General features: G+C 38.1%; 1 protein-coding gene and 1 pseudogene across 9 annotated transcripts in view; one reads left to right on the top strand and one right to left on the bottom strand.

The window, feature by feature from the left end:
• Positions 1-7,820: 7,820 nt before the first annotated feature.
• UBR3 (ubiquitin protein ligase E3 component n-recognin 3) overlaps positions 7,821-20,844 on the bottom strand; it is a 263,282-nt gene continuing 250,258 nt past the window's right edge. For 8 of the 9 annotated variants that reach the window (XM_031651339.1, XM_031651340.1, XM_031651341.1 and 5 more), the window contains 4 exons: positions 18,809-18,988; positions 12,266-12,475; positions 11,606-11,745; positions 7,832-10,232 (listed from right to left, as the gene is read on the bottom strand). In XM_031651339.1, the coding sequence (XP_031507199.1) occupies positions 10,115-10,232; positions 11,606-11,745; positions 12,266-12,475; positions 18,809-18,988 (648 nt within the window). In that variant the 3' untranslated portion in view covers positions 7,832-10,114. Of the gene's footprint in view, positions 10,233-11,605; positions 11,746-12,265; positions 12,476-18,808; positions 18,989-20,844 lie in introns of all 9 variants that reach the window. The other variant, XM_031651349.1, reaches the window with a different exon arrangement.
• Positions 13,993-15,220, top strand: LOC108581322 (annotated as a pseudogene).

Below are 20,844 nucleotides of genomic sequence, written 5' to 3'. Positions count from 1 at the left end.
TAATGTGGAATCAGTGGAAGCCCTGAATTTGTTTTTCTGCAACTAGATAGCCCCATCTGGGGGTGATGGGAAACAGTGACAGATCATCAGGCATTAGATTCTCATAAGCAGCAGGCAACCTAAATCCCTTGCATGCTAGTTCACAGTAGGGTTCACACTTCTATGAGAATCTGCTGCCACTACTGATATGACAGGAAGTGGAGATCAGGCAGTAATTGGTGCCATGGGGAGTGGCTGTAAATACAGATGAAGCTTTGTTCACAGTCACTCGCCTCCTGCTGTGTGGCGTGGTTCCTCACAGGCCTTGAACTGGTCATGGGTCCATGGCCCAGGGGTTGGGGACTCCCTGCTTTAGATGTTATATCTGGGAAATGATTGCCTAATCCAAGACAACAGGGACTTAAAAACTATGTCCTAAGTATAATGTTAACTTTCACCATTTTCTGAGATAATGCAAGGACTTCGGAACATCTATCCCCGTCTGCTTATATTTCTGTTAAACACCAACGTACACACATACTGAAATCCCATATAATGCAGTATCATAATCATTTTATGCAGAAAGTGTTCATTTAGTTATACATATATTCACAATTTTTATTTTCTTGCCAAAACTTAATCTTCCACCAGGGCTTATTTTCCTTCTGCCCAAAAACTCTTTTTGTGTTTTCCTTGCTTACTGTAGTTATGCTGCTGTTACATTCTCTCCATTTTTATTTTAATGTCTTTATTTTGCTGTCATTTTTGAAGAGTATTTGTTGTGTAGAGGATCTTTGGTTAAGAGTTATTTTCTTTCCACATTTTGAGGATATTTTTCTATTGCTCTGTTTCCAATGTTACTATTAAGAAGACAGAAGCCTTTTGACGTAATCCATCCTTTTTCCACCGAGCAGTTTTTAAGATACTTTTTATTTATTACAGTTTCACTATTATTTCTCTAGGTATGGATTTTCCATTTATCCTATTTGTGATCTTTTGAACTTCCTGAATTTATGGTTCAATGTCATTCATCACTTCTGAAAAATTCTCAGCCATTATCTCTTCCAATATTGTCTCTGCCATATTCTCTCTCCTCTCCCTTCCTGGGGCTCCAATTACAAGTGTGTTTGGTATTTTCACAGGGTGCTTTATGTCTTTTACCTCTTACTCCTTTTTCGTCTTTTAGTCTCTGTGCTCTATTCTATATGCCTCCTTCTAATTTATAACCCAGTTTACCAACTCTTTCTTTAACTGTATTTCATCTGATAAACAGCTCCATTTAGTTCTTATTTTTGGTTATCTTTTCAGGACTAGAATCTCTAAAACTTTTTCAAATAAAAAAATTACACAAGTCAAGTAATTTTAATAACTGGAGTCCCTGTGATGTTATTATTTTTCTATTGATTCTGGCTTTTGTGAATTGTCTCATCATGTTTACTTGAAACACTTTCAGAAATGGTTTGAGAATTAGAATGACATCATCATTCACCAGAGAGGATATTTCTTTCCAGGCACTGGAGAGTAATAGCAGTCTGTGACCAAATTTGAGTTTATTTTAGAGCTGGAGTACAATTAATATCTCCACTTCAACAGTCTTGTTGAAGTTTCCTCCAGTCTACTTGTGGCTAAACGAAGCCAATCTTTTAGTAGATTTTCACTAGAAAGACTGACATAGGCATGCTTTAAACTATTTTTCTATGATCTGATACTTGAAGGACAGCATGACCTTACATAAAATCACTGGCTTATACGTTCTTTCCTTGAGGTTTTCTTGAAAATTCTGCTCAATTTTGCCTTGCACTTGCTTGTGAAAAGTCTAATACCCAGTCTAATTCTAAGTCTTGGGAACTTGTCTTTATAGTCAAATAGTTTTTCTAGGGTATGTCTTACTATTGATGATCAATTTTCCTGGTACTCTGTGGGCTCTTTCAATATGAACTCAAGTCTTTTTATCTGAGGAAAGTTTTCTTAGGTTATTGGTCTTTTTTTAAAAAAAACTTCCCATTTTAAAATACATTTTAGATATACAGAAGAGTTGCATGAGGAATGCACAGAATGCCTGTACACACTTGACTCTACTTCCCCTAATGTAACAATTCACAGAAACACAGCACAATCATCAAAATCAGAAATTAGCATGAAATACTATTAACTAAACAACAGACTTTATTTGGATTTTGCGTTTTCTCACTATTATCTATTTTTGGTGTCAGGATTTTGTCCAAGGTTTCACATTGCATTTAGTTATATCTCCTCAGTCCCCTACAGTCTGTAACAATTCTTTGATTTTTCCTCCTCTTTCATTTTGACATTCAAAGAATACAGGTAAGTTATTTTGTAGAATGTCCTTCAGTTGACTTTGTCCTATGTTTTTACATGATTAGAATGAAGTTATGCAACATTTGCAGTTACATTGCAGTAATGATACTATGTAACTTCTCAGTGAATCATATTTAGGGGTTTATTAAGTCTTTACTGGTAATAATTGATTTGTTTTATGCGACCAGCGGAGCAGGCGCCAGAGATGAGGCAAGTAGGCAAGGTAAAAAAACTTTACTAGCTAGCCAATGTGAAGGAGGAAAGGGCGAGGTTCACTGGTCTCCGGCGGTGGAGGCCGAGGAAGTCGCTCTGGCATTCTCGGGCGAGGTTCCTAGGTCCGCATATAAGAAGGGGCCGAGGAAGTTCGCCCCGATGTCTTCCGGGAGCGGCCTTTTATGGGTGGGACTCAAGGTGGGCAGGACAGGGGCGGGGGGTAAGGGCATCTTCATAGGCGTGGCTGGGTAAGTTTCGGTTTCTTTGTTTTGACGTCACAATGCGCAGGTGCAGACAATCGGTGTTTTTCCCGGGCGGGGGAGTTTTTCCCAGGCGCGGGAAAGTAGCTGATGAAGAACCTGGAACTGTGCCATCTTGTTTACCTTGTTTACCTTCTTCCATCTTGTCCTTTCTCCCTCACCCAAACAATAATGAACTTTAATCACTTATCTATCAGGTTTCTCTTCTGTAAAGCTACAGTCTTTCCCTTTGTAATTCATACGTACCTTGAGGGACGTACCATGAAACAATGCAAACCTGGTTCTTCAACTTTTGCCCACTCATTTGGCATTTTTCCTTCAGTAAGATGGACCCCTAATGATCTCTCCTCCCCGCAGTATTTAGACTCTTGTGTAACCTCCTACATGGTCTCGGGGTTGGTATGTTTGGCAGAAGTAATATATGCCACTTCTAAGATTAGGTGATAAAAGACACCGGGGCTTTCCTTGTAGGCATGCTTTTTTATGTGTTCTGTGTCTCCCTCTCTTGGATCACTTCTTCCATGGACAGTCAGCTGCTATGTTGTTAGCAGCCCTATGGATAGTACTGAAGGGTCTTACCACAGGCCCTTTTCTCTCTGGATAAGAGCCATTCCCATGGCTTCAGTTACAATTTGTTGGTAGTGACTCCTCTGAGCATCTACCCTTCAAACCCATCAGTTATCACATCCCCATCAATTATCACATCCCCATTTGGATGACTCACAAAAGTCTCACTTTCAACTGGTCAAAATCTGTACACATCACTTTCAACTTTATACCTGGATAAAGTTGATTCTAGCTCATGAAATAACATGACTAACCATTAGGCCAGAGCATAAGTCGTTTCTGTCACTGCCCTAGTATACACCATACACCATCCTCATCTCTCCTCTGGCTACTGAGTTACCCTCCTGAAGGGTTGTTCCAAATGTTCTTGTTACCCTCCTCTCATTCTCTTGACCTACAGCCTGCTTTTGTAAGTCTTATTGGAACACAGCCATGCCCATTCACACACACACATACACATCCATATGCATATATATGTGTATATATATGTAGGTGTGTGTGTGTATGTCTTGGATGCATCTGTATTATAATGGCAGAGATTAATAGTTGTGACAGAAACCATCTGGCCCTTTACACAAAAGGTTTGCTTACCTATGCTCTAAACTGAGGCAACAACCAAAATAGAAAAGGTTTACTGACCTCTGCTCTAGGCAATAACCAAAATAAAGGCCACAAAGCCCAACATCTGTAACATTACTCAAGCAGCCAGGATCTGATTCCCGCCTATTGTTCCTGCACCAGCAATTACTAATGCTCTTCTGCTTTCTATGCTTCAACCATACTGTACTTCCTTCAGTTTCCTGAGTGCAACCCTGCTTATTCTTATTTCAGGGTCTATGTGCTGCACTCTTCAGAATGCCCTCCCCCATTCCCTCCTTCACTTAGCTCACCTCTACTTTTTTTTCAGGCAGGTCTCGGCTTAAACATCATTTATTCCACATAACCTTCTGTGAACTTCCCAAACTAAATGAGTCTATTGATTCCCATAGCCTAACTTGCTGATAACATCCTGTTGAACTGTAATGACATAATCAGTGTTGTTTTCCACCAGACTGTAAGCGGACACTGACCCTTTCTGTCTTGTTCAACGTGGGATCCCTAGAACTTACTTTAGTATCTGGCACACCTTAGGCACTCAATATTCTTGGCTGTCCCTTACGTTACTGCATTCTGTCAACTCTCTTCAGATACTGTCCACATCTTTCTGTCCCCACCACAACTTCCCTACTTGAGCCAACTATCCTGTTGTATCTGGAGTCTTTCAACAGACGCCTGGCAGGTTTCCCCACTGGTGGATTTTTCTCCAGGGTGCAGCCAGGTTGACTTTTCTAATGCAAATCTGATGTCACTCTACTATCTAAAGCCCTAAAATGGCTTCCTATTGCTCTCTTAAAAAGTCTAAAACCCTCAGCATGGCTTACAAAACTCTTTGTAATTTAGATTTTACCTACCTCTCAAAAGCACGTATGCTTACAGTCAAACTGATTCCCTTTCACATCCACAAGTGCTCTCTCCACTCTTTGCAAACAATATTCTCTATGCCTGCCTGAATCACTATTCTCCACACCTGTTTCACCCAGAAAACGCCTATATAATATTTAGGGATCATCATCTCTCCCCACTGGAAGCCTCCTCATACACTCAAGTCTGGTTTAGAGGGTCCATCTATAGCACCTTCTACTCCACTTCTCTTCTCCAAACACACATACCGTTTGTAACATTAATCATATAGAAAGCGAGGTGAGGGAAGGGACTATCTGACTTCTTTTCCACTGTATTTCCAGTATTTATCACAGCGCTTGGTACACAGGAGGAGCTCAATAAGTATTTACTAAATAAATGAATTTAAATGCTTCAACATTGAAGCTATTTTGCATCATTTTAAAAGAAAACTTTGAAAGATTTCATTGTCTTATTAAATCTTGTGACTTCCAATCCTACGCCCCTCACTTTATCCTACAAATCCAACACGAACCCCACACTCATTTGAACCAGCACCCCTAATTCTCTTATCAACTTATATTGCACCCTTTACATGCTGTCTGTGTCCCCAGGTGTTTGGCAGTCCCTAATTTTTTTTTTTTTTTTTTTTTTTTTTTTTTTGGGGCGGGGTCTACTTTCAGCCATCTCCCAGGCTGGAGTGCAGTGAGAGTCGGCTCACTGCAAGCCTCCGCCCCGAGGTCCGCGCCATTCTCCACGCCTCAGCCCCTCCCAAGTAGCTGGGACTGGTAGCTGCACTTCTGTAGCCAGCTAGTTTTGTATTTTTAGTAGGAGCAGAGGTTTCACCATATTCAGCCGGGATAGTCTCATCTCTGACCTTGTGGGTCACTGCCTGGCCTCCCAAAGTGCCGGGATTGCAGGCTTGAGCCACGGCCCGACGCCAGCAGTCTAATTCCTATCCTTCAGGATCCCTAAGCTACTCCTTTCTGGGGCTCCCATAAAGGTTACCGAAGATAACTTACAAACTGGCTCCATTAACCCAGGTTTCCAGCTTCACTGGGACAGTCACTACCATAACTTCAGTGGTCAGCCCCTTATTTCTTTTTTCCAGGGGCGGATGCCTCTATGCCCAGGGCTGGTGCAGTGGCCGATCTCAGCTGCTGCAGCTCCCTCCCGGGTTTCGCCATTCTCCTGAAACCGGCCTCCGGAGTAGCTGGGACTACGGAAAAAGCCGCCACCTGCATGCAGCTAGTTTTTTTTGTATTTTAGTGGGCGGGGTTTGCCATGTTAGCCAGGATGGTCTCCCGATCTCCTGGAAGCCTCATGATCCATGCGTCTGGGCACCACAGGAGTACTGGGATTACAGGCTTGAGCCACCGAGCCCGGCCGCTTCCCCTTATTTCTGGACTGTTCTCTCTCCAGCATATGTCTAAGCTTTTGCCATATCTTCAGAGAAGCCCCAGATATGTAGGCCTGTTCACATCAACGGTACAAGTCCTGCTCGCTGTTAAGAGGGGATAAGACACAAATCCTCTTTTTTGCTCTAGACTTTCTTCCTTTTCTCTGTATCTTTCCCCTGAACCTGCAGCTTTTATCTGTGCTTTTGACCCCACTCCTTCTGGTCTGTTTCTTGGACTCTACCTCACTGATTTTGGTACTGTCACATCTTACATTAATTTAACTTGCACAAAGGCAGCTCTACACAAGGTTCCACTGTGTTTTCACTGTGTTGCATCAGCTGAAGTCACATTCATTCCACTGCTTGTAGATTACTGTACACTAAGATGGCAGGTCATAGCTCTTCCATACCTGATATGCCTAATTAATAGAGAGGCTGAAGTGTCATAAATAGAGAAGTGATCGTGTTGCTGTTTTGCCCACTCCAACTCATCCGTGTTGAACTAAGCAGTGCTTAATATCATCTAGCCAGATCATGAGGCAGAGGAAAGAACTATGTGCTGTGAATGGGACTGAGACACAGTCATAAGTCATCTGCTCTCCCATAATCATCGATTATCAGGCATCCTCACCAATGAATTCATCTTCTCTTGGCGATTTGATTCTAGTGGTTAAAACCATGCTTTGGCCGGGCGCGGTGGCTCAAGCCTGTAATCCCAGCACTTTGGGAGGCCGAGACGGGCGGATCACGAGGTCAGGAGATCGAGACCATCCTGGCTAACACGGTGAAACCCCGTCTCTACTAAAAAATACAAAAAACTAGCCGGGCGAGGTGGCGGGCGCCTGTAGTCCCAGCTACTCGGGAGGCTGAGGCAGGAGAATGGCGTGAACCCGGGAGGCGGCGCTTGCAGTGAGCTGAGATCCGGGCACTGCACTCCAGCCTGGGCGACAGAGCGAGACTCCGTCTCAAAAAAAAAAAAAAAAAAACCATGCTTTGTGCCCCCCCAACCCCCAATATGATCTCAAATATAAGCCATCAACAGCCATTTGAGAGTCAGCAATTAGAATCCTGGAGATAATACAGAGTCTTAGACCATATCTCCTCCCATACTGCTGTTTCCTCTAAGCCTTCAGTGCTTTTAGTCAGCATCTTTTCTAAGTCACAGAAATCAGTAAATATCGGAATACATAAAACAGAAAGGTCTGAAGAGAAACGGACTGCTAGCTGATAGATGGCTGGTGAGCTTCAGGATGGAGAGGTAGGGGTGAGGACTGTCAATTCAAACAAGAATGCAAACCACTCAAAATAAACATTCTCCTAAAGCAATAAACATTTCTGAAGTCTGGCTGGGAACTTTCAGAAAAGAACACAGACCACAGCAGCTGTGTTCCTCAGATCTACATACTCATTTCCTTCTCCCCCTACCAAACACACACACTTAGCAAAGACACTGATTATGAAACAAGGACTGAAGAAGCAAGAACTAGCTCTGCAAATAAAAAAAAGGCAAAGCAAACCCTTTACACACTTACTGCACCCTAAAGCAACTACTAATTATGTTATGCTTTGATCTTTTCAGCCATGTTCACTCACATATATTACTGTCAATATCTTTGGGGGAAAAAAAATGTAAGCAGTAAACATTTTAAGGACCTTTCACAAACCAAATGACAGCAGGTTTTTATTAACATATCTTACAATGTTGATTATTCCTAGTTTTGTAATTTCTGCTTAATTATAAAGATCAATTTAGCTTCTACAGTAATGTACTGTATTTAAATGATCATTCATACAAGATATCACACCAGTACATTTTTTTTGAATAATATACACACATCACTCTAACTTGGACCTGTTATTTTTAAAAGTGGGTTTATAAATGGGACTTATAAAAGTTATGGGGAAAAATTAAAGTTCTAGTTTAGCAGCATGCATGTATGTATTCAAGTACAATTTTCAACCAAGTGCTTTTTTAAAATTTACTGGTGACTAATTCACCAATATCAAAATAAACACTATCAAACACCCAAATTTTAAAGTTAAGGCTAATATTTTCACTTCACATCCATATGCACAACCATAAAACATTCCATTTTAAATAAGTAGTAATCAAAGTCTGAATACATTATACCATGTATATATAGCATCAGAGTTTCAAACTGTAGAATTATTCAAGTTCATGAATCCTGTAACAGTATTTACTAGAGATGTAAATTAGCATTTTGCTCTTCAACCACACTTACAAATGGTCTGGTATTCATAATGATCAATGCAAAAAGTATGACAGGCTGAACTTATGATACAGTATTTAAAAAAGTAGCAATGTGTTGGAAAGGACAGCTATTTAGTCAAACAGAATCATTTGAGTCTTACAGAAAGTTATCTTAATATTTTGGAAATGTATATAAAAATAGCAAGCTATTTCCATGTATTTTATTGTAGAACTATAGGTAATTTTTTGACTTTGTGAATACATTTGAATATGTACTGCTCTGCTTTCCATATTTTAATGCAAGGCCATCATTTAATATCCATTTTTATACTCTTGTAATGTCATGTCATTACAAACATTTTTTAGAACATGGATCTGACATTATTTTTATACTTTATCATTAGATTTGTTTAGTTTATTTTTACATGTAAAAATGTAATTTTATATAACAAGCCATGGAAGTCCAAAGTACCAGGGATAGCTTGATTTGATAGCACTATATGTTAAATAATCAATTACCGAATCATTTAGGAAAAAAAATCTTTGTAGCAATATATCACATGCTTTTCAGTAATTTTCCTTCTCATAGAGTGGGTTTTAGCTCAATCATTCCCATTTTTACTGATTTTTAAACCCTGCAAACATAAATTGTTTTTCACAGCAGTTTCTAAGAAGAATGCAGAAGCAAGGCTCATTCATGAGGGTCATCACCACTGTGCCTTTTTTTTTTTTTCCTTTTAGGAAACCAAGCAGAAATAGCAGTGATTACACTGCACAAATACAATATAGCTGAACCTCTTGAGCTGAAAGAAAGTTCCAAAACTTATGGTTCATTTCTGGGGAAGTCTGAGCGTTTCTAATACAATCATATAAACAAAACCTTGTTTAGTAATAAAAGGTGGGCATGCACAGAATCAACATCTGCCCAATGTATGTACCTCTTGATTTTATAGTAAGATTTATTATTACCTCTAGTAATTCATCCAACTTGAAATGGCAAATTTTGATTTTTAAGGACCCCCCCAACCACACATATGCCCCCCAAAATGTACTGTATTATATTAACAGCAGCTATCTACTTATTTTACAACTATTTCAATTATTTACCTGGGGAGAAGATTTATGAAATTCCTGAGAATGAATTCAGTTTTCAGCAAAGCCTTAAACTTTTAACAGATTCCTCACAATAAGAAAAAGTTTTAAAGTTCTACTATTAGACCAACTTTTACTATACAATATTTCACATAAATCATGTTTTACATTTTTTTCTAATTACATACAGAAAAATTCTCAAATCAACACAAGAATGGCAGAGGAAAAAAGATGCATTATGCTTAGCAGATGCAAATTAAAACACAGAAAGAAGCAGTAAAATGTCAAATAAATCACACCCACTCTAAGTATCAATGAATAGCTGATATGCATTGTTGGGAGAATCATTTCTGAATGAGTTTGTGAACAAGTTGTGCTTCTTATTAATTGTGCACTTAAAAAATGACCACTAAAGAATAATTTAACTTGTTATTAATGTTCTCCAGATATTAAAACAAATTATTATACCATTAACGTGATTACCAAGCACCTAATTTTGGAAAGGCTTCATAATATATGTTTTCTTTTTCTCCCTCAGCAAAAGTGTTAATCCCCCAAATTAAGTTAAAGCTTATCGTTGAAAAATAAATTCGTAGCGAAAATGATGATATGATGCAATGCTGAGGTGGAGAGTCACAGCCCATTGTAATGTGGACCCCATCTTTTATTGATGTGATCAAAAGTATGGGAAATCCACTGTTGCTCAAGAACTTTGTATCTTTCCTTACAAATGTAGAGAGGTTTGCCTCGCCTAGAATAAAAAGAAAAAAAAAAGTATTAATATCATACAAGGAAGATTTCACTTGCATTTCTTTCTTCTTTTTTTTTTTGAGACAGTCTCTCACAGTGGAGCAATCTCAGCTCACTGCAACCTCCACCTCCTGGATTCAAGCAATTCTGTCTCAGCCTCTCGAGTAGCTGGGATTACAGGTGCTCACCACCATGTCTGTCTCTTTTTTTATTTTTTTTATCTTTTATTTATTTATTTATTTATTTTTTGAGACAGAGTCTCACTCTGTCACCCAGGCTGGAGTGCAGTGGCGCGATCTCAGCTCACTGCAAGCTCTGCCTCCCGAGTTCACGCCATTCTCCTGCCTCAGCCTCCCGAGTAGCTGGGACTACAGGCACCTGCCACCATGCCCGGCTAATTTTTTGTATTTTTAGTAGACACGGGGTTTCACCATATTGGCCAGCCTGGTCTCGAACTCCTGACCTCAAGTGATCCACCCACCTCGGTCTCCCAAAGTGCTGGGATTACAGGCGTGAGCCACCGCACCTACCGCATTTCTTTTTTTACTAGATTCTTCTTTTTTGAGACAGTCTTTCTCTGTTGCCCAGGTTGGTGTGCAGTGGCACGATCACAGCTCACTGCAACCTCCACCTGCCGGGCTCAAGCGATCCTTCCACCTCCTTCCGAATTGCTGGGACCACAGGCATATACCACCACACCTGGCTTATTTATTTATTTTTTTTTTGTAGAGATGAGGTCTCACTATGTTGCCCAGGCTGGTCTTAAACTCCTGGGTTCAAGCAATCCTCCTGCTTCAGCCTCCTAAAGTGCTGACATTACAGGTGTGAGCCACTGGGCCTGGCCAACAGATTCTTCGTGGCAAAAACCTCACATGGTAATTTGGTTTATTTCATGTTTCCTCAATGTATTGATAGGGACAATATCTCAAAAACTAGAAATAGCTCTAAATTAATGACTGTAGGAATTTCTTTTTTTTTTTTTTTTTGAGACAGTTTCGCTCTTTTTGCCCATGCTGGAGTGCAATGGCGCCATCTCGGCTTACCACAACCTCCGCCTCCCGGGTTCAAGCGATTCTCCCGCCTCAGCCTCCCGAGTAGCTGGGATTACAGGCATGTGCCACCACCCCGGCTAATTTTGTATTCTTAGTAGAGACAGGGTTTCTCCATGTTGGTCAGGCTGGTCTTGAACTCCCGACCTAACGTGATCCACCTGCCTCGGCCTCCCAAAGTGCTGGGATTACAGGCGTGAGCTACCGCGCCTGGCAAGAATTTCTTAATATTAAAAAAATTGTAATTACAAAGCCAGGAATAGCATATTGGTTTTCACTGACCAAATTTCAATAAAACACCAGGATATATCCATGAACATCTCACCTAAGATCCCGGTCTTCCTCTCCATGAGCATCCAAATACACGGAACCCCAGAGGCAGAAGCGGTGACCTCGAATGATGATAATTACCGATGCATTGATCAAAAGGAAAATACCTGTTCCTGCACCACAGTTCTGAGAATGCTAAAAAATTAAAAATATATTAATGAACTTCATAATCAAATAGGCTTTATAATAAAATCAAGAATATCTTAATGCCTTCTAAATAATACAGTGACTTAAAAATAGTAAGATTTCATTGAAGTTAAACTTATAACTCCAATGAAACTTTATTATTAATACATTAAGAGGAATTTGGGTAAGGAATATCTAGTAAAGCAATTAAGAGCCAATCTAATTCAGAGTCTAGTATCTCCAACAGCACAGATGACTTTTGTTTCACAGCACATTCCCAAGTATATACCATTAAAGGATAGTAGGTGAAAGGAGAACTAGAATTGTACTTAAGGAAGGATTTACTCACTTAAAACCTCAGAGACTTTGTTTTTTTACTGTTCTACTGGATTAAAAAACACACAATCCCTGTATGTATTATATACTTAATTCAAAGAGTAGTTAAATATGAAGAGCTGGCTTGACCATATTTTCCTTGTGCTATGAGATCTATGTTTTCATAAATTTTGTATTATCTATTATTGCTTACCAATACACATTCACAGTAACTTTGTTGCTTGCAGCAAAGTCCTTTCAGGCATACAAAAGTACCACACACAAGGCAAACCGCAGGATCTTTAGGAACCTTGGTGCAGACACTACAGGTTTTTCTGTGGTAGTACTGAAAAATGGTGTTATAATTCTCAGGCAACTGTAGTAGGTGTGGTAATTTCCATTTTGACTCTTGGATAAGCAAGGCCTAAAACATCCAAAAATATTCATTAGTTTTATGTATTTAAGTCACTAACACAATATATTTTTTAAAGGTATTTTTACAGAAAGAAAAATCTGCCTCCAAGAATGTGGCTTATCTTCTTCATTAACACTCCTCTCATTTCCATTTTATACATGACTAAAATAGTAGTTCAACAGTTACCATTATCTATTTTAATGTATTATCGTTTCCAATTACAATATGATTTAATTTTTTAGATTAAGCAACCTAAAACATTTAAACTTGTTATTACTTTAAAAGAAAAATACCATCTCTAAGCATGCAGGGAAAATACATCTAATTGTATTTGACTTTAAACATGCATAGTGCAAAGGTTTTTAAAAGTTACATATTTTTTAAAACCAAGTTTTGACCATTCTCAAACAATTCTTTAGCTTTTTCTTTAGGGGAGATCATGGTTATAACTCATTTTTTCTACTTTAATACTTTATAATGTAGAATCTCCTTCCTAGAATATGTACAATTCATTACACCTCAAGCTCTTAAGATCTTTTATATCCGTAAGTGCTGGGTTAGAATTCTTTTCATACATTTCTTGCTTTAAGAATAAAAAAAATTTCAAGTTAAATTTCCCTGAAGGGTATGCTTTATTAACTATTTGCAGCTGTATAAAAATACTGGCAACAGCATTGAATTTTTCTAGATGCTACTCCATTCACACTTAAAACAGATAAAATGTAGTGTGAGTCTATCACCTTAAGAAACTAAGTAATAGTCAATTTAAATGGAGATCATATCACGTTACCTACATGCAGCCATAATCTACCTAAATCAGTGGAGTAACTAAGCTAGCTTGTTCCTCATCAACAAGTTAATGGATAAAGTGTCCATGGAAGCAATTATAAGAACAGTATACAATATATCATTTGCCAGTACTCAGTGCCCAACCCTGGACTCCAAGGATGGCACATTCTGAAATGAGTTGATTACAGTGGAACCCTTCCATTAAAGGGAGGGGATAACAATTTGTCCTCACTGAACTTGACACTTATTATAGGTTAGGCTGCATGTTATCCAGTAGCCCATAGCACATTACCTCCAATAATTTCCCTCATGAAGAGAGATGTAAGGCAACAGGTGGATGTCCATGGAATTCACTGATCTTAACATATACTCAATCATCTGAAAAAAGCAGTGGTATTTTAAATCATGAACTACAAAACCGTTTTTTTCAGTGCCATAAAAATTATGAAATTCATGAAATTTACAAATTTTTAGATGGCACCAGCTGGAAGAAAACACCTACAGAATGTGTATGCTCTAAACAGCAACCAGTATATATGGGTGACCTTTCTCGCAACTGGAATACATATGTCTGGGAAACAAGAGGTGGAAAGTATTTAACAGTTGTAGCAACTCTCATGATTACACCTAAAATTTGGTCTTGCCTTTCCTGTTGCGGCCTGTGTGGAGTTTGCTCATGGGTCTCTGAGACCCAAAAATTGAGAGCATTTTCACACCCCAGGGGCTGTGCCTGTGCCATGCCACAGAACAAATATATTGAATTACACTGTGAATGCTAATGGATATCATTTGGATTACTATGAGAAAAGGAAAGAAGGAAAGTTGAGAGGCTTATGAACATTCAAAGAAGGCAAAGAAAATGATTGGTCTGAAGGCTAAGCTTTATCTTAAACAGCACCATGCTGAGAAAATACAAATGAAAAAGACTATCAAGATGCATGAAAAAAGAAGCACCAAACAAAAAAAAGACTCCACAGGGAGCAGTACCTGCCTGTCTGCTGGACAGAGAGGGACAACCTCGAGCTAATGTACTTTCCAGTATGATTAAGCAGAAACGAAAAGAGAAAGTGGGAAAATGGAAAGTCCTTCTGTCTAAAAGTACCTGCCTAGGGAGAAACAGAGTGTTAAAAGTTACTTCAACAGGGCCAGGTGCAGTGGCTCATGCCTGTAATGCCAGAACTATGGGAGGCCAAGGTAGGCAGATCATTTGAGGTCAGGAGTTCAAGACCAGCCTGGGCAACATGGTGAAACCCTGTCTTTACTAAAAATACAAAAATTAGCTGGGCATAGTGGCAGGCGCCTGTAATCCCAGCTATTCAGGAGGCCAAGGCAGGAAAATCACCTGAACCCGGGAGGTAAAGGTTGCAGTAAGCCAAGATCGCTCTACTGCACTCAAGCCTGGGCAACAGAGCGAGACTGTGTCTCAAAAAAAAAAAAAAAAAAAAAAAAAAAAAAAGTTATTCCAACAGGAAAGAGAAAGAAGAAGGCATGGAAGGAGGATGGTTACTAAAGTCTACTTTGTTGGAGATGGCTTTACAAGAAAACTATGTATCTATGGAACATTCATCAGGCCAATGGGCTTGCGTTTCAAGAAAGCCCATGTAACATCCTGAACTGAGAGCCACCTTTTGCCTAATAATACTTGGTGTAAAGAAGGGTCCTTTCATTCCCAATGTACATAACTTTGGGTGTTATTACCAAAGGTACTGTTACTGAGGTAAACGTGAGTGAGTTGGGCCCTGTGACAGAAGGAGGCAAGGTTATTTGGGGAAAATATGCTCTGGTTACCAACAATCCTGAAAATTATGGAGGTATAAATGCAGTCATACTGGTTTGACAGTTTCATAGATATTTATTGAAGACTACATACCAACTGAAAAACTTGCCATTACTGTGATGTTTCTGAATACTACCAAACAGCCTTACATGTCTGCAATCAAGAGATTTATTAAATTGTAAACATTAAAACGGAAAAAAAAAATTTGGTTGCAAATTTCTGCTTCACTGCTATTCTGGATTCTTCTGTGGATTTACAAGCTAAGGGAGCTATGTACTATCTATCCTCTAGTACAGTTTATAACACTGGTTATACTGAATTAGAAACTAAACGTCATCTGACCATTCTATGTTCCTCAGACCACTAGGAACATTTGTGGTATACGCCATCCACATCACAAGGATAGCTTATCGCATTGCCTGGAGGGATTGACCATGACTATCAAGAAGAATAAAAATGTTGCCATACAATTGGTAGAGCAATATTTTGGAATTTAAAAATGCCTACTGCCACCCCACCATAGACCAAGCTTGAAAGGCAGAAATTTAACACAGAATGATTACAGCCTTATAGAAACAAGACAGAACCAATCACCAGAAGCTCAGCCCTCTCAGAATAAAGTTTGGTATCACATCCTTGCTCAAACAAATCCAATCAGGTGAGGTGTGCTGGATCACGGATGGTAAAATAATAAAGTCATATATATTTGTATATTAGCTGCAGCTTTATGACTACTTGCAAATCTTGCTTACTGTGTCATATATCTTTGCAACATTTTCATTCTCTTACTATTGAATTCAGTGAGAGTTGGTACTAATTAAAATGTTCCAGACCATCTGAGTGTGAGTACAACAAATGAAAGGAACAATGGACATCTCTCAGAGCTACTGGATGCAGAGAGGCCTGATGATGTAAGGACTACATGTGACAACAGGTTGCTTATTTGGAAAAGTCACAGATGCATTTGCAGTCTTAAGTAAAATGGTTACATCATTTTGAACAGCAGAAGTGAAATTCTGTGAATGAGAAGAAGGGTGTGTATGTGCCAGGCAGGTAAGATGTGAAAGTAGTGGGCCACCAGTTTGTTTTTTAAATCCTCCTAGCATCCTGTGCTGCCTTCTTATATTAATAACATTATAAGTTGTTTTGGAAAATAACCCCTGCTCTTGCTCCATACAGTTCTGATGGGGCTGCCCCCAACACAAGATCCTGCCCCACCACTAGGGTATATGTATTACAAGAGTTAGGCCAACCAGATTCTCTCTCCCAGGAATCTGAACCTTGAGCATGCAAACGGATGGAAGGAAAATGGTTGAAGCTTAGTTATCTGGTGGCAGCACTTCAGAGAAAACAGACCAGAGATCTTTGTGGTTTCTCTTCTTCCCAAGTGATGACAGTTAAGCTCTTCAATTCTGCACATTACCAAGTATGCTTCCAATGAATCTTGTTGTTTTTTTTTTTTCTGTCATAGTTTGCTTTGGTTTTCCTTATTTTAAATCAGAACTGGATTTTGTTGTTTCTGAACAAAGAATCTTAACTGATACAAAAATTCAGAAGTAGAATTCACAGACAGTTTTTCAAGGGTAGTGCTGTTGGACTACACAGCTCCTGTCACCATTTACCCTGCTAGGTCTCTCTATACAGATTAACCTTCCTGAGAAAGAGAATCTGGTTGACCTAGGGGTCAGGATCAGGGTTAGGAACACAAGAGTGGAGCAGGGACACAAGTGGGGATGCAGGTCAAATGGTGGTGCACTACTTACATAACTGGCAAAAATTCTGTTAGCATAAATTAATAAATTAATCAAATGTCTACTACACTGCCTCTAAAATAATTATCACCTAATTATATAAAAAAGATTAAACATTTTAAAATGATAAATTATTGTTTTCCATCAGCATACATACCAATAATCATTCATCTAAAATGTAGGCTTGATTTTAACCTATGGCTCATATGAAGACAAACTCTGGGTGTGCTCATTACTTTTTTCCCTGCCTTGGTTCTACAATTATACCCATCTCTTACTCCATGTCATTCTGCATAGGTTTTCAGACATCAAAGTATGATGTCAAATTATTGCTATATGCTCTGTGAATAAAGAAATTATTAGGAAGATATTTGTATATGTAATATGCAAGGTTCAGTTAACTTGAGTTTCCCTTTCCTTTTTTTTTTTAAAAAAAAGGGTATAAAATGAGATAGCATCTTTTTAAGGATTTCAGCAAAAAATGGAAAAGAACAAAAGCAGAGACATTTATAACTTATGCTTATCTTGCTTTTATTTTTCACTTCAATGTTTTAAAAATTAAATCGTCTGACATATCCATCTGAAATATTAATTTTTTATTGTCCTTTTGATGTTCAAAATTAAAATTCTCATTTTCCCTGAAACTTGGCTCCCCTTTCACAAGTTCTATTTCTGCCAATGACACCACCCCACAACTTAATTGTTCCACAAATATTTATTAGGTGACTAGTCTATATGAGACACTTTCTAGAAACTGGGGATAAATAAGAAACAATTTCTGCTTCATGGAGCCCGCATTCAGATACATTAAAGAAACAAATGTAATAAACATGCCAACTGTTAGAGACAGTCAAAAAAGTACAGCCTTATAGAACAACAGAAAAAAAGGGATTAGGATGTAAGGAAGATGGACTATCAGACAAATCTTCACGGAGGAAGTCACATTTATCTTAGCAAAAGTAAATGTTACTTAGCAAACAGTGATTATTAATTCAACAGAAGGGTAGGAAGGTTGCTTTAGTAATAGCAATAAGTAATGTTCTAGAAGTTTAAAAATGTATAGCATATTTATGAAACATGCTTTTGTGATTTGAGCAAGATAATGGCACAGGAGGGGTATACAATGAGATGGAAAGGCAAGCAAGATGGTGAAGATCCTTGAATGCCATGTAAGGAGTCTGTACCTTCTTCCATAGGCAATGGGGCATCATCAGTGGTGTTTAAGCAACGTCATGTTCCTACTGTAGCTATATATACTAGACACTACTTTCCTAATGATTGGAGTTCAAGGTCTTAAAGTCATGTACATCTGGTCACCAAGTCCTATATTTTTCTCAAATGTCTCTTACATTAGTTACTTTCTAAGTTTTACAATCAGAAAAATAGTCTAGATTTTCTTCACCACCTAAATATTTTCTGGCTTCCCTTTATCCTTAATTTATCCACCAAAAAGACACCAGAATTACTCCCCAAAATACTTTCATCACGTTATTCAATTTTTTAAAAACTGTAGTTCTAGAATTCTGAGCCTCCAACCATGGCATACACAGCCACTCACTGCTGTTCCCACTCTATTCATCTTCAATACAAACCCTTTCACTAGCTGAGCCAGTAGCACTAGGCCCAACAAATTTTAAAGTTAAAGACATGACCTTTTAGATCTGCTAGTCCAATTTGTTTTAAAAATATAAGTCAGTTCTTCAAACAAAAACACAATTCCTTGTCTATCTTATAATTCCTTTGTATCTACCAAGTCTAATGCTATGATTACTTAAGGTGTTCAATAAAAATCTGCTGACCCCAAACAAACTAAAAGTGTTGACTAATGCCTCATCTTTGTTAGCTAAAATATTTCTGCCATTATACTCATAAATGCAATTTACATAAGTAAACCATTTTTTCAATTTAATCAAGTTTTATAATTGCTGTCAAACACAGATGACCTAAAATTTAACAGTCTTCATTATTCTCTTACCTATTAGCATATCACCACCGTGGCAAGTTAGTACAACTCTTTTAACATACCTTTCCTTGTTCTGCATGTCTTTCAGTAAACGATTTTATCTCAAAACACCACTGAGTTATAATATCAAATGCTGGAACCGGCCAATCCAGACAGGAGGCACTGATGAATGGATGTTCTGTTTGGTAAAATGTTGGCAGAAGTCCCAGGCAGCTGGCAAGAACTGAAAATTCTTCTTCTTCCTTTTAGACATGAAATAGAAAATTCTCAAAATATTTCATCAAGAACATTTCCTATTACATAGATTTTAAGGGTCATCCTCATCAATTACTTTAAGACAATAAAACTTTCTTAACTGAGTCAACTGAAAAAACATGAAGGGAGTAGGAGAAACAAGAGAGAAAAAGGTTCCTAGCTGTTATATCTAAATATCCTCAAAATACATCTCTTTGAAATATAACTCCTAAATGTCATCTGCTTCTTTCATATATTTATTTTTTAAATAGAGTCGTTACATATCTAATAATTCTATGGAACCTAGCTACTCTGTGAAAGCAAATGTTAATTTGGAGCAAAGAGAAAGGTATTTCTGGTTTAAAACGTGTAGGTTGTCAGTGTGGATAAGGAACAACAGTAAAAACACAAAATTCACAAGAGACGGTGCTAATTAACGTGCCTAGACTTTGAATAAGTGTGAAACAAAATCAGTTTTAAAAAGGGGGGTGGGGTTGTTAGCAGCCAGGTAATCCGAAGCTCTATTTGCTAATGAAAGTACCAGATATATCAGTGACCAAGAACTCATATCCTAAAAGTTGATTTTTAAAGAAGCTTATTAGTCTTATAAACACAGAAATATATTCCCCAATCCCTCTTTATTTAACTGAAAGACCACATAGGAAGCTAATGTGTCTACTCTCCCTTGTGCACGGAATCAATTCCTATTATCCTCCAAATTCCAGCTCACTAGGGAAGCCTTCCCTGACACCATTTAATGAAACCTCAGACCACCCAGCTCCATTCAGATATAATTAGTTCTTCCATACCTTGTCAACACTTCTATTCTTGCATTTATGTTTCCTATTAATTACTTTAAAAACAAATTTGCCTTCTCCATAAGATTGTGAGTTCTCTGGAAGTAGGAACTCTGTCCTCCTAACGCTTGGCACATAGCAGACATTCAACAAAGGTCTGCCAAACTAATTATGCACATTAAGTACAAAATTCTGAAATATACTACAAAGAAGAAATGCAGATGAAAAAGAAAAATATGCAGACTGAGAAAGATGTTAATTTTCAAATCTCTAGAAATAAAGTTACAAATCTTCCATTTATATAGTTAAAGAAGGCATTTAAAAAAACTTTACTGAGCTATAAATCCACATACCATAACATTCAACCATTTTATGTATAGTTTAATGAATTTTGGTAAATGTATAGTCATGCAACCACCACCACAATAGTTTCAGAATAATTCCATCACGCCTTAAAATTTGCTTACGTTCCTATGCAGTCAATCCTGGCCCCTACTCTTTGGACCCAAGCAGTCACTGATATTTCTACTATTATAGTTTTGGCTTTTTTAAAAACTTCATGTAAATAAAATCATACAGGATGTAATCTTTTGTACCTGGCCTCTTTCACTTATTTTGAGACTCATTCATGTTATATACCACATTTTGTTCATGCATTCACCTGTTGATGGTTGTTTCCAGGTTTTGACTATGAATCAGGCTATTTTGAACATTCATTTAGAAGTCTAAATGTAGAAATATGTTTTCATTTCTTCTGGCTGATACTTAGCAGAACTGCTGGGTTGTACAGTAAGCATATGCTTAATATTTTTAAAAACTGCTAACCTTTTTCCAAATTGACTATACCATCTTGCATTCCAGTGAATAAGACTTCTAGGACTTCAAATCCTCGCCAACACTTGGTATTATCACTTGTGATATTAATTGGTACTTCTCTAATGAACAAAGATGTTGAGTATCTTTTCATCTACTTGTTGGCCATTCATATATATTCTCTTAAGAAGTATCTATTCAAGTATTTTGCCCACTTTTGTGCTGGGTTTTTGTTTTCTTACACGAGTTAAAAG

This window comes from Papio anubis, chromosome 10 (assembly GCF_008728515.1).
Source record: "Papio anubis isolate 15944 chromosome 10, Panubis1.0, whole genome shotgun sequence".
Taxonomy (NCBI): domain Eukaryota; kingdom Metazoa; phylum Chordata; class Mammalia; order Primates; family Cercopithecidae; genus Papio; species Papio anubis.
This window is presented reverse-complemented; position numbering and strand designations above follow the sequence as displayed.